The 15,373-nt window shown below is 27.7% G+C and overlaps 1 protein-coding gene across 1 annotated transcript in view; it reads right to left on the bottom strand.

Moving 5' to 3' along the window:
• LOC111635950 (clustered mitochondria protein homolog) overlaps positions 1–12,550 on the bottom strand; it is a gene marked incomplete at its 5' end in the record, with an annotated part of 39,267 nt that extends 26,717 nt beyond the window's left edge. Inside the window, 5 exons of the mRNA XM_023381096.1 lie at positions 4,310–4,380; positions 4,473–4,550; positions 10,076–10,137; positions 10,210–10,284; positions 12,388–12,550. Coding sequence (XP_023236864.1) covers positions 4,310–4,380; positions 4,473–4,550; positions 10,076–10,137; positions 10,210–10,284; positions 12,388–12,550 — 449 coding nt within the window. The remainder of the gene's footprint in view (positions 1–4,309; positions 4,381–4,472; positions 4,551–10,075; positions 10,138–10,209; positions 10,285–12,387) is intronic.
• Positions 12,551–15,373: the final 2,823 nt, after the last annotated feature.

Here is a 15,373-nt window from a genome sequence, read left to right as displayed (position 1 = left end):
TATTATAATAATATATATATATATATATATTTTAAAATTGTGTATTTTTTAATTTTTGGATCATATAATGCATGTTATATTTGACTGATGATAGAAAAAACATTTATCAATACTATATATTACATACTATATAATACACATAGTATAGTCTATATAATATTGATAAATGTTTTTTCTATCATCTGTCAAATATATCATGCATTATATGATCCCAAAATTAAAAAAATATATCATAAAATTCTAAAATTTTATTCAATAAAAAAACACTTAATGTAGATATCTTTTTCTATTAATATTTGGAATGTGTAGCTATTAAAAACTATCACACTTTAAACTGTATTTATGAAGTTAGTCTTTCATACACAATTGAAAATTATAGAAAAACTTCCAAATTATTCATATTCTTATGGTATATCTTTCTTCATAATTTTGTATTAAATTTATTTGAAATGATTTTAAAACAAAGTATCATCATAATCAATATTGTCATTCAAGTTTAACATTTATTGCCCATAAGTCAAATTACACCATTTAATTAAACATCTCTGCAGTTATTTAATTCATATTGCAAGTATATGTTAAATATATATTTCTGAAGTTTTCAGAAGACTAGAATCTAAGAAAATTTGAGTAACTTGTTATTAAAATAAATTGCTTACAAACACAAACTTGCTGGAATCTTCCAGTTCACATTCATAGTATATAATTGTAAAAAAATAAGAAAATATAACTTTTCAAAGTCTTATAATTACATTTTCATAGTGATAAAAAATAGATTGAAAATTGAAACAAATTTTTAAAAAACAATATTAGCATTTTAGTGGGTGAGTAAAGGAAAAGTATGTCTTTTTCATATTTCTGACATGAGAAAATTCTGAAGAGACTAATAAGCATAAATATGCATACATATACATACAATATTTTGTTCATTTTGATCAAATAAAGCCATAAAAATTAAATTTTTTTTTTGTTTTAGAAGTGTTTTCTTCATTAGAAGTTTTTCTTCAAAAGCAATTTTTTAAAACTTACTTCTGTGGTGGTGTATAAGGAATTTAAAAAGATAGACTCGAAAAATTTAATTTTTTGTAAATAGTCTAAAAACTTCAATTAAGAAGGAAAAAAAATATATCCTGAGTTATCACAAAAATTGTAACTATATGCAAATAATGTAGATTTCTCGTAACTACCACTAGAGGGCCAGAAGCAGTTTAAAAGTGGATAATATAATATGGTATGAAGAATTCATTATGGTTTTAATGTAAAAAGTGTCAGAACCTAAAAGAAAAGGCTGGCACTTGATCTTTTTTAACTTTGTGGACTTTTCTACCAATTTTTACCTGTTTTAGAAGTGTTTTCTTCATTAGATGTTTTTCCTCAAAAGCAATTTTTTAAAACTGTTACTTCTGTGGGGGTGTATAAGGGATTTAAAAAGATAGACTAAAAAATTTAATTTTTTGTAAATAGTCTAAAAACTTCAATTAAGAAGGAACATAAAAATTAAAAACATATATTAGTTACAAACTAAAATCAGTTATATCAGTTAAAAACCAAATGAAGTAATTTGAAAGATTTAATAATATTCTGAGAACAAGAAAAGTAAATATTTCTGAAAAATTTTAATTTTTTTTTTTTTTAAGAAGTTAAAAATATTGTGCAATTAGCAAAAATTAAGAAAAGTAGGAAAATCTTTTCTATAGTATAAAAATTATGTTTACATTATATAGCAAATATTTCTATAAACTTACTTTCAGATTTTTCATTGTTGCTAATAGATTCTATTATTTTTTTACATTCGTCTGTTTCTAAAACATCTTTATCTTTTTCATTTGAGATTTCTTCATTTGATTGTTTATCCTCACCATTTTCATACCTTTTCCTTCCATTTACAGTTTCTTCTTTTTCATCATCCTATAAATCAAATTTTATTGGTATAATAAATATATAATATTTGAATCAGCAAAATAAAAAATTTTACTATAATTGCAAATATAGAATGGCAACTCATACTGAAAAAATAAAATTTTTCTCAAAATTTACTGTATGTGGCTTGTAACATACTTGAGAGGCTTGAGTATGTTAAAAGCCAAATGCAACTATCCAGCATACAGTATAGCTCAGTAATCTGGCATCTCTCTGGGCAAGGAATGACTGGATTAGCAAAGTCTAGTGTATTTAAAATTTCATCTTTTCAAAGTTTGGCCTAATCTGAAAAAAAAGGCACAATTTTCACATGCAAGTGATTGACTTCTCATATCCATTGAAAAAAATTGTGAAATCATTGTAAGTTTTATATTTACTTTTTAATCAATTTTACATAAAACTGACCATTGTTGTGTTTGGTGACACAGGTTGCCTTCATTTTAAACCAGCTTGATATAAACCAATTGAGAACTTACAATTAATAATTATTTGGGAAAAATTTGAAACCAATCTCAATTTTTTCAATATGTAAAATAACTTTTATAAAATATTTTTTGCAAATGCTAAATGCAAATATCTTCTCATGCTTGGTGGTAGCACTGGTAGTGCTCATAGCAACTTTGCTTTAATAATCACTATATTAGGAAGTGTTGGTTTGTTCATTATTCTAAAGTATTTATTGTTCACATGGTATTTCATCATTTTAAAGTTATTGCATGATAAAATAAAAAGAACATGAGAGAAAGAGAAAGGAAATTAGTGAATCCAAATGTTCAAGTCATCAAGAAATCATGTCAACCCATAACTTTAGAAGTAGCCATAAATTATTTCTTGCTAATGCAAACTCAATGAATAAAGAAGGTTGCAAAATGGTCACTGACTGGGAACAAAATAACTGGGAGTTTAAATTAAACCTTAGCAACTTATGAAATTTTCAAGGAAAGGAAAAGAAAGACGTAGCAAACAAGTCCAGATTCAAATTTTACAAAATATGCATCCTCAGCCTAGCCCATCCAATAATGATCTTTAAGCCATCATCACAGAACTGAAGTCACATCCAGTGGCACTGCTGATACAAGATCAATCCAAATGATGAAGTAAAAATTGTATCATTAATTTCAGTCATAAATAAGTTTCAATTTCGATATTATTTTATATCATATATTACGTTAGTAAAAGTTTTGATATTAAATATTTTTTTTCTATAAAAACGTGTTTATTTCTTCCATAATAAAATGGATTAATTTTGTTCCAATCTTATTTTTTCTGCTGCCTCTTCTAGGAATGCATTATCAACATAAAATGAAGGTATCATGCATTCCTGTAGTTATCTGTTATAAATCAACACGTACCTGAATCAATTACCGGTGTTGGAGAAAGGATGAATAAAATCGTAAACGTTTTCGAACCTTACTAGTTCTTCTATTCTATTTTATTCATCCTTTCTCCAACACCAGTAATTGGTTCAGGTACGTGTTGATTTCGTCCCAATGTTTTGTGAATGTAGTTTATCTGTTATAATTCATTAAATTTAAAATTTTTAGGACTTTCTAATATTTAGTATCAATTACTTTCTCCACTACTACCAAATGACTGATCACCTGTGCACTATTGACCATGCCTATATGTATCTCTACAAAGTATTCTTCAATATTTCAATTCTTCTGTTTAATAATTAAATAACATTTTCTCAAAGTTTAAAGAAATGTGAAATTATATCAATGATAAAATGACAAGTGATATTTTTAATTTAAAAATACATTTTCATATTTTCTTGCAGAAAAGACTTCATTTTTACAAATATATTCTTATTTTGCTAATATAAAATTTTCAAAATATAAATTTTGCATTCTCTGGGAAAAGTATTTTGCTATTTGTTCATGTTTTCATTTTATTGAAAAATTAATATACAGGTAGCCCTCGGTTTACGCAGCAGTTCCGTTCCTACAAAAGCCAGTGCAAATCAAATTGGCGTAAAATGAACCCATATTTACACTGAGATATAGGGTTAGGTTCTACATAAGTGAAAAATACACAAATAATTTTGTTTATTAATACAATATAATACAAAATACAAATAAATTTAATTGATAAAATGTTTTTTTTATCATAAAATAAAGTGAAATGTTTTTATTAAAAAATTTTAGTTTCGGATCTCTTACATTTTTCGGAAAAAGTATCCATCTTTAATTGTTNCAGACCTCAGAAAAATACTTTATGAGGCATAAAGCTGTCTATGATGAAAATTAATTATCTAAGGTTATTTTTGCCCTGCCAGGGTGTGGCCGAGTTATCCGGAGTGCCGGGTTATCGAGTGCCGAGTTTTCGAGGCTCTACTGTATTTTATAACTTCAATATATAAATTATAAACAAAATCATGAATTATTACCTTCCATGAAGTGATTCAGTCAAAGTTATGCCATCAATTGGAGATGATGAATGTTCAAGACAATCACGAATCTAAACATGTTAAGAATAATATATACATAATATGCAAATTATTAATTGAAAATTAAATGGATTTCCATTAGAAACATAATACAATTACTTACAAATCCAGGTATCTGTACAGTAATGAGGAAATCTGCTGCATCCTTTACTAACTGTCGTTCTTTTTCAAGTCTTCCTTCCTATAAAATATAATTTAAATTAGTCAATTAACTGAAAATATATTAGCAATTCAAACAATACTACATTAAATGATATTCCCTATTTGTGTTTACATTTGCCATTAATTTATTCTTTACTAGCTGTACCCGGCCATGCGTTGCTGTGGCTAAAAATGTATCTATTATAAATGTGTAACACTCCCTGCAAGTGGGAATTTCAAAAAATTCCTTCTTAGAGTACATTTTCTTGACATACCCTATTAAAATGCAATCAAAAATGCAAAAAACTGCATCTAAAATAGTATAATAGAAGCCCAGTTCTTCACTGTAAGCCTTAACTTTGTCCCTCTTCCTCGCAGAGGGAATTTTGACATCTATATAATATAACAACATGTGTGTATTCGAATACAATGTTGTTTCAAAATTTCAAAGCAATTGGTGAAGAACTTTCGGAGATTTAAGATTTTGAACAAACAAACATTTACATTTTTATTTATATAGATAAATAGATAAAAGCAAAATATTAAAAACAAGTTCGGACACGTGCACTGCATATCTTACCGACCACACAATTGCACCACACTGTTACCTATCTCGTATACATATGCATCTTGCCCTTCGCCACCCGCTGACACTAAAAATATAACACTTATCTAGGTGACATCTTTTAATTTATGAATGTTTAATGGAATAATATACAGCCTATGTCCACCCTGAAGGTCCATTCTAAATATTGGTGAAAGAATTTTTGAAATCAGATGAGTAGTTTCGGAGATTACCTCCTAACATCCAAACTTATAAACTTTATCTGTTTATAATATTAGTATAGATATAGATATTCATGGTGTTCATTTGAAAAATTTAAAATATTGGAAGAATTCATTAAACCTCCAATATCAGAAAAGTAAATCATCTTTGGAGACATCGTATTAAATGGATATACAGAATAATCTCCTTATATACATTATAAACATACTGCATATTTGTAGTTCAGTACTTTTTCACATTTGCAAAACTAAAATTTGCTTATTTGCAGAAGAATTAAAATTAATGAAACAGATAAAAACATCTAAAAGTCATTTAATTGTCTCTAAAGTATGTTATAATACAAACTGAATTGTCAACTATTATTGTGCTAGTGAATATTACCTCATAGTTTGTGTTATTTTAATACATTCACTTATAGATAGTGAACAATGTTTGTGATATTAGAATGGATTTTGAATGTCAGAATTAGGGTTTCCTTGAAGATTTTAATCATTTAAATTTTTTTTGTATTTACAAATCAGCAATGCCATCTAAGCAAAAGACTCTGAAAGGCAAGATATCAAAAAAGTCAGAGAAAATGCTGTTCCTCAAAGGCAAAATTAACTAGATTTTATTTCAAATTAAATTTAACAATGATGCAAAAGGGATTGGAAAAATTGAAATGATAGTAATTTTTAAATCATACGTTCATTAATTTCATTTAAAATCTGAATTGATTACAAAAGTCAAAACACTTTAACTTATGATCTGATTTAGAAGGAAAAAACCTAAAGCTGAGGAGACTCCTGATAAGGTTTATTGTTATGAAATATATGCCTTTTTAGCAAAAAAGTTTAAATATAATTGAAAGTTATAATTAGCTATAATAATTAATTGAAAATAAAATAACTTTTATTTATTTTACATATAATTGAAACTGTCAGTTGACAAAAGATTTCCATCCCCCAAATAACAATTTACCCCAAAATACAATAAAATATAATCAAAAATAAATCAAAAACACGAAGTAAAATATTTTAAAAAATAAATAAATGATAAAAAGAAATAAGGATCATACATTATAAAGAAAGCATTGACAAAGATGTTTATATTTTTTAAAATCTTGATGATGTTCGAAGGGCAACATATAATCAATTGATCAATAAAAACATGATCTGTGACTTAAACAATAAAAAAAGATACATATACAGGGTTTCCTGAAACTATTGTTTAAATTAAACATTTAAAATGTTTAATAATTTTATAAATCTGAATTTAAACAAAATGAAAAATGTAACTTCAATATGCAATATTATCTTGTTTTATGCAAGATTATTAGAGGTAAATTTGTTTTTGCAGATGGCAAATGGTTAGACCACTCCTAGTATAATATTAGGTTATTTGGAAAGTAAGTTTGTTTTTTTACCACTAGATGGACTGGTCGTATTTTTCCTGCCATTTTCATTCTAAACCATATCATCATTATATATTTTGACAGCGAGCATTTTAAGGCTTTTGTAAAAAATTTTGTTTGATTCTGCGCAATTGTTTATTTTTTATGTCCCATCAAATATGGAAGATTGAAAACATCATTTTTGGCATATTTTGCTTTTTTATTACCAAAAAATCAAAATGCTGTTCAAGCAAGAAAAAAATTGTGGTACATATATGGAGATGATGTGTTGAGAGAAAGACAGTGCCAAAACTGGTTTGCAAAATTTTGTTTTGGCAATTTCAATATTGAAGATGCACCACATTCTGGATGGCCAATTGAAGCCAATGAAAACAAAATAAACGTACTGATTGAAGCAAACTGCTGAATAACAACATGTAAAATCACTAAGAGATTAAATTTGTCAAATTGAACCATTTATGATTACTTGAAACAAATTGGTTTCGCTTCAAAGCTTGATATATGGGTTCCACCAAAGAGAGAATCTCTTTGGTGGGATTTGAAGGAAATTTTTTTTTGGAGCTTTTACCAGACAATTTAACAATTGATTCGAAAGTGTACTGCCTTTGAGTAAACAAATTGAGTAATATCATCAAACAGAAAAGGCGGCCAGAATTGACGACAAAACAGGTATAGTGTTTTACCACGATAATGTCAAATTTCACACAAGTTTGGTAACTGGTCAGAAATGGTTATAACTTAGATGGGACGTGCTATCACACCAACCATATTCGCCAGATCGAGCACACTCAGATTATTACTTATTCTGGTCTATACAAATTATTTTTAACTGTACGACATTTACTTGAAATGACAATGTCAAAAATCACTTGAATCAGTTTTTGTAAGCAACAAAAACTTTTATGAATGTGAAATCATGCTACTACCAGAAATGATGACAACAGGTATTTGACCAAAATGGTCGATATATAATTCAATAAAATATTTATTTATTATAAAAATGCAGTAGAGCATCGTTTATCTGAATCAATTGGGGACTGGGGTTGTTCGGATAACTTATTTTTCGGATAACCGATTACGTACGAAAAAATATATTAACTAGTGATGTAATGAATATTCGGTTACTATTCAGTATTCGGCCTATTTTTCACTATTCAGCCGAATACCGAATATTTAATCACTATTCGGCCGAATACCGAATACCTAAAAGCAGGAGTAATAAATAACAAAAACACAGTAAATTAATCATTTTGGTATTTAGATTTAATGTTATCGAGTTAGTGTTGTTTGTTTATATTTATTTATAACTTGTAACATGCACAAAATAAAAAAGAACATAATATTAGTCACTTGTATTCACAATTTATAATTACAAAGATCAGCACACATACACACCTATTTGTTCGAGAATCGTCGCACATCTGAGGGTCTGACCCTGCCTATCCTTCTTTTTAAGCGCTCGTCTTTGCTCTTCCATTTCTCTTACCTCTATCGCTCTAATCCATGTATGGCTGTGCATACATCATAATACGCGCTCTCAATACTTTCGATTCGTCACTTTTCCGTCGTAGAGTTCCTATTTTACAATTACGTGACTCAGCCTGGTGATAACGGAGAAAAGAGACAGATAGGACGTCGATATAAGTTACAGTTATGATTTCACAGATTCGAGACAGCTTGATAGCCCGAACAGCCCCAGGCTTTCGCCCGTGCACGCTAAGTGACTTTCATTACAAGCATTTAGCTTCCCGAAGTCTATGATAACAATTGTTTGGCATTGACGGCCGCAAATTTCGTGCCAATAAGCTGCCTCGACTTGTTCGATTATGTTATCAACTCAATTTCATATTTATTTTCACTTTGCGGTTCTTCTCTGTTCTTTTTCCGTTATTTACAAGTGTAGGTCATTTGATATCATCATTTATCACATACTTCCATGACACTCTTGTCTGTCCGCTACAACTGCCAAGAATTAACGCGATTGGCGAAGCGTATAGAGGATCCAGCCATAATGTGGTTTGCGCGCCAATTTTTGTACGTGCGTTAATCAAGCCGAATAGTTTGGCCGAATAGCCGAATATTTGTATACGCTCCTGGCCGTATATTCGGTATTTGGCCTGAGGCCGAATATACTATTCGTTACAACACTAATATTAACCTATCCCATCCTGAAATTTTTCTCCGTTGCGTGTCGCTTTGCATTGAATTTTCGTCGATGTTAAGCCTAACATAAACTTTTTAAAATAATAATCGTGGCTATTGTATCATTAAAAATTATATCTTTATTTTGTACAAACAAAATAAATATATTGAAAAATATAAAAACAATAAAAAAATTATACTTCAGAAGTTAATTTAGTATCAAAAACGTAAAATATTTGAGTAGCCCAAGACATAGCCAAAGATTGCAGTGCCACAGCACTAGCAAAAATTTAAATTTGCCAACTGGAATTCTTTCGGATAGCCAACGTTTCGGATAACCGACACTCTACTGTATTGAGTTTTTTTCCACGGAAAAAAACGAACTTACTTTCGAAACAACCCAATAGTATTTGGCTCTAAGTCTGAACTATGCTTCTGATATTCCAAATGCTAAGTACTATTGAATGCAATTCAATAGTACTTAGCATTTGGAATATCAGAATCCTTGAATCAGTGAATACTTTTGTTTGCATGTATTTTTCTCAAGTAGTGACTTGAGACTATGTAATAAAATTTTGCTCTGTATATTCAGAAACATCAAACTAAAATGTTACTCATTATAATAAAAGCATAATTAAAATATTTTAAACAGATTTTATTTTATTTTTTGTTAATTGTAAAATAGTTGTGTGTCTTAGCCAGAGATTGGCAACTTGTAGCCCGCATTGCACAAAATAATAAATATACCAATTTCCCACCTTAACAATAGAATTTTTGCTGCATTTTTCTTAATTTTCTACAACTTAAGTACATTTTTTCATCAATGAATTTAGTAAAAAGTAAAACAAGAAATCAGCAAACAAACTCACATTAAAATTAATTTTAAAAAACTAGCAGTAACCAAATATTTTGGATATACTATGTTCACATCAGTTCCAGAAGTCAAATTAAGTATACTTACATTAATTTATAATCATATATGAATAAATAACTTATCTATCTGTATTTTTTTTTCTTTTTTCTTGTGTGTGGCCTGCATCAGTTTAAAAGTTTTAAATATTGCCCATACATAGAAAAAGGTTGCCCATCCCTGGTCTAGGCAATCATTTGAGATTGCTTGGAATTGTGCTTGAAGCACAAATTACACAATTTTTTTATATGGTACCTGTTGACATAATCCCACATAAAACAAGACCATACTGTATTCTACATGTTATAATTGTGTGTTAACCATATCACTCACCTCTGACATCACATGTTTAACACCTACAGAATATACATCGGGATTAAATCTTATATCAAATTCTGAAATAAATAAATGTAAATATTGTAATTGATTTTCTATCTAAACATTAATTTATTATGATAATAATTTACCTGCTTCTTTTAATGAGCCAACAGTTATTGCTGCTTTCTTTAGAACTTCTTTAGTGTTATCAACTACTTCAGAATCTACAGAAATAAAGGAATAGAAAAAATAATATATATATATATATATATATTTTAAAATTGTGTATTTTTTAATTTTTGGATCATATAATGCATGTTATATTTGACTGATGATAGAAAAAACATTTATCAATACTATATATTACATACTATATAATACACATAGTATAGTCTATATAATATTGATAAATGTTTTTTCTATCATCTGTCAAATATATCATGCATTATATGATCCCAAAATTAAAAAAATATATCATAAAATTCTAAAATTTTATTCAATAAAAAAACACTTAATGTAGATATCTTTTTCTATTAATATTTGGAATGTGTAGCTATTAAAAACTATCACACTTTAAACTGTATTTATGAAGTTAGTCTTTCATACACAATTGAAAATTATAGAAAAACTTCCAAATTATTCATATTCTTATGGTATATCTTTCTTCATAATTTTGTATTAAATTTATTTGAAATGATTTTAAAACAAAGTATCATCATAATCAATATTGTCATTCAAGTTTAACATTTATTGCCCATAAGTCAAATTACACCATTTAATTAAACATCTCTGCAGTTATTTAATTCATATTGCAAGTATATGTTAAATATATATTTCTGAAGTTTTCAGAAGACTAGAATCTAAGAAAATTTGAGTAACTTGTTATTAAAATAAATTGCTTACAAACACAAACTTGCTGGAATCTTCCAGTTCACATTCATAGTATATAATTGTAAAAAAATAAGAAAATATAACTTTTCAAAGTCTTATAATTACATTTTCATAGTGATAAAAAATAGATTGAAAATTGAAACAAATTTTTAAAAAACAATATTAGCATTTTAGTGGGTGAGTAAAGGAAAAGTATGTCTTTTTCATATTTCTGACATGAGAAAATTCTGAAGAGACTAATAAGCATAAATATGCATACATATACATACAATATTTTGTTCATTTTGATCAAATAAAGCCATAAAAATTAAATTTTTTTTTTGTTTTAGAAGTGTTTTCTTCATTAGAAGTTTTTCTTCAAAAGCAATTTTTTAAAACTTACTTCTGTGGTGGTGTATAAGGAATTTAAAAAGATAGACTCGAAAAATTTAATTTTTTGTAAATAGTCTAAAAACTTCAATTAAGAAGGAAAAAAAATATATCCTGAGTTATCACAAAAATTGTAACTATATGCAAATAATGTAGATTTCTCGTAACTACCACTAGAGGGCCAGAAGCAGTTTAAAAGTGGATAATATAATATGGTATGAAGAATTCATTATGGTTTTAATGTAAAAAGTGTCAGAACCTAAAAGAAAAGGCTGGCACTTGATCTTTTTTAACTTTGTGGACTTTTCTACCAATTTTTACCTGTTTTAGAANCAATTTTTTAAAACTTACTTCTGTGGTGGTGTATAAGGAATTTAAAAAGATAGACTCGAAAAATTTAATTTTTTGTAAATAGTCTAAAAACTTCAATTAAGAAGGAAAAAAAATATATCCTGAGTTATCACAAAAATTGTAACTATATGCAAATAATGTAGATTTCTCGTAACTACCACTAGAGGGCCAGAAGCAGTTTAAAAGTGGATAATATAATATGGTATGAAGAATTCATTATGGTTTTAATGTAAAAAGTGTCAGAACCTAAAAGAAAAGGCTGGCACTTGATCTTTTTTAACTTTGTGGACTTTTCTACCAATTTTTACCTGTTTTAGAAGTGTTTTCTTCATTAGATGTTTTTCCTCAAAAGCAATTTTTTAAAACTGTTACTTCTGTGGGGGTGTATAAGGGATTTAAAAAGATAGACTAAAAAATTTAATTTTTTGTAAATAGTCTAAAAACTTCAATTAAGAAGGAACATAAAAATTAAAAACATATATTAGTTACAAACTAAAATCAGTTATATCAGTTAAAAACCAAATGAAGTAATTTGAAAGATTTAATAATATTCTGAGAACAAGAAAAGTAAATATTTCTGAAAAATTTTAATTTTTTTTTTTTTTAAGAAGTTAAAAATATTGTGCAATTAGCAAAAATTAAGAAAAGTAGGAAAATCTTTTCTATAGTATAAAAATTATGTTTACATTATATAGCAAATATTTCTATAAACTTACTTTCAGATTTTTCATTGTTGCTAATAGATTCTATTATTTTTTTACATTCGTCTGTTTCTAAAACATCTTTATCTTTTTCATTTGAGATTTCTTCATTTGATTGTTTATCCTCACCATTTTCATACCTTTTCCTTCCATTTACAGTTTCTTCTTTTTCATCATCCTATAAATCAAATTTTATTGGTATAATAAATATATAATATTTGAATCAGCAAAATAAAAAATTTTACTATAATTGCAAATATAGAATGGCAACTCATACTGAAAAAATAAAATTTTTCTCAAAATTTACTGTATGTGGCTTGTAACATACTTGAGAGGCTTGAGTATGTTAAAAGCCAAATGCAACTATCCAGCATACAGTATAGCTCAGTAATCTGGCATCTCTCTGGGCAAGGAATGACTGGATTAGCAAAGTCTAGTGTATTTAAAATTTCATCTTTTCAAAGTTTGGCCTAATCTGAAAAAAAAGGCACAATTTTCACATGCAAGTGATTGACTTCTCATATCCATTGAAAAAAATTGTGAAATCATTGTAAGTTTTATATTTACTTTTTAATCAATTTTACATAAAACTGACCATTGTTGTGTTTGGTGACACAGGTTGCCTTCATTTTAAACCAGCTTGATATAAACCAATTGAGAACTTACAATTAATAATTATTTGGGAAAAATTTGAAACCAATCTCAATTTTTTCAATATGTAAAATAACTTTTATAAAATATTTTTTGCAAATGCTAAATGCAAATATCTTCTCATGCTTGGTGGTAGCACTGGTAGTGCTCATAGCAACTTTGCTTTAATAATCACTATATTAGGAAGTGTTGGTTTGTTCATTATTCTAAAGTATTTATTGTTCACATGGTATTTCATCATTTTAAAGTTATTGCATGATAAAATAAAAAGAACATGAGAGAAAGAGAAAGGAAATTAGTGAATCCAAATGTTCAAGTCATCAAGAAATCATGTCAACCCATAACTTTAGAAGTAGCCATAAATTATTTCTTGCTAATGCAAACTCAATGAATAAAGAAGGTTGCAAAATGGTCACTGACTGGGAACAAAATAACTGGGAGTTTAAATTAAACCTTAGCAACTTATGAAATTTTCAAGGAAAGGAAAAGAAAGACGTAGCAAACAAGTCCAGATTCAAATTTTACAAAATATGCATCCTCAGCCTAGCCCATCCAATAATGATCTTTAAGCCATCATCACAGAACTGAAGTCACATCCAGTGGCACTGCTGATACAAGATCAATCCAAATGATGAAGTAAAAATTGTATCATTAATTTCAGTCATAAATAAGTTTCAATTTCGATATTATTTTATATCATATATTACGTTAGTAAAAGTTTTGATATTAAATATTTTTTTTCTATAAAAACGTGTTTATTTCTTCCATAATAAAATGGATTAATTTTGTTCCAATCTTATTTTTTCTGCTGCCTCTTCTAGGAATGCATTATCAACATAAAATGAAGGTATCATGCATTCCTGTAGTTATCTGTTATAAATCAACACGTACCTGAATCAATTACCGGTGTTGGAGAAAGGATGAATAAAATCGTAAACGTTTTCGAACCTTACTAGTTCTTCTATTCTATTTTATTCATCCTTTCTCCAACACCAGTAATTGGTTCAGGTACGTGTTGATTTCGTCCCAATGTTTTGTGAATGTAGTTTATCTGTTATAATTCATTAAATTTAAAATTTTTAGGACTTTCTAATATTTAGTATCAATTACTTTCTCCACTACTACCAAATGACTGATCACCTGTGCACTATTGACCATGCCTATATGTATCTCTACAAAGTATTCTTCAATATTTCAATTCTTCTGTTTAATAATTAAATAACATTTTCTCAAAGTTTAAAGAAATGTGAAATTATATCAATGATAAAATGACAAGTGATATTTTTAATTTAAAAATACATTTTCATATTTTCTTGCAGAAAAGACTTCATTTTTACAAATATATTCTTATTTTGCTAATATAAAATTTTCAAAATATAAATTTTGCATTCTCTGGGAAAAGTATTTTGCTATTTGTTCATGTTTTCATTTTATTGAAAAATTAATATACAGGTAGCCCTCGGTTTACGCAGCAGTTCCGTTCCTACAAAAGCCAGTGCAAATCAAATTGGCGTAAAATGAACCCATATTTACACTGAGATATAGGGTTAGGTTCTACATAAGTGAAAAATACACAAATAATTTTGTTTATTAATACAATATAATACAAAATACAAATAAATTTAATTGATAAAATGTTTTTTTTATCATAAAATAAAGTGAAATGTTTTTATTAAAAAATTTTAGTTTCGGATCTCTTACATTTTTCGGAAAAAGTATCCATCTTTAATTGTTTACATTTTTGTTTTCTTTCATTGAGAATTTCAGAATATGGTTGAATAGATGCAATGATGCTCCTTTTTACATCATTTGCACTTCGCTCCCAATCATTGTCTAACTCACAAAGTTTATCCGTCAAACTTTCCATAGTTAAAATGATACATTATCCCAATGTAGAGCTACAGACAAGCAGAGACACTGATTGGTCAACCTCTGGTCGCTGTAGCGCATATATAAGGTCAGTTTGAGCAAAAAAATTCAAGGTGGTTAAGGAGAGATAGATATCATCTTGCCAACAAGAAGTAGATTTGTCTCACTAATGATAGTTTGTGATCACTGGAAGTGCTACTGCATCGTAAGGTGTTTTCCTGAACAAACTGATACGGGATACATTCATTGGCGCTATGGATTCGGACGCCATTTATTGGAGTATCAAGTTTAATAACTTGACTCATGGGTACCTAAACGTTTAGTATTTTAATATTAATTTAATGCAAATGTATACATACCCAATAATATTAAACAGAAAAAATAAATATATTCAATAAAAATCTTTGTTTTAACGAATGTACAATGTCACGGCTCAGTAAATACGTCAACATTGAAATGAAAATCAGTCTAACATAGGGAA

Source organism: Centruroides sculpturatus, unplaced genomic scaffold, assembly GCF_000671375.1.
Source record: "Centruroides sculpturatus isolate CEXI.00-Female unplaced genomic scaffold, Cexi_2.0 scaffold954, whole genome shotgun sequence".
Lineage (NCBI taxonomy): Eukaryota > Metazoa > Arthropoda > Arachnida > Scorpiones > Buthidae > Centruroides > Centruroides sculpturatus.
Note: the sequence above shows the minus strand (reverse complement) of the source record. Positions and strands in the feature narration are given on the sequence as shown.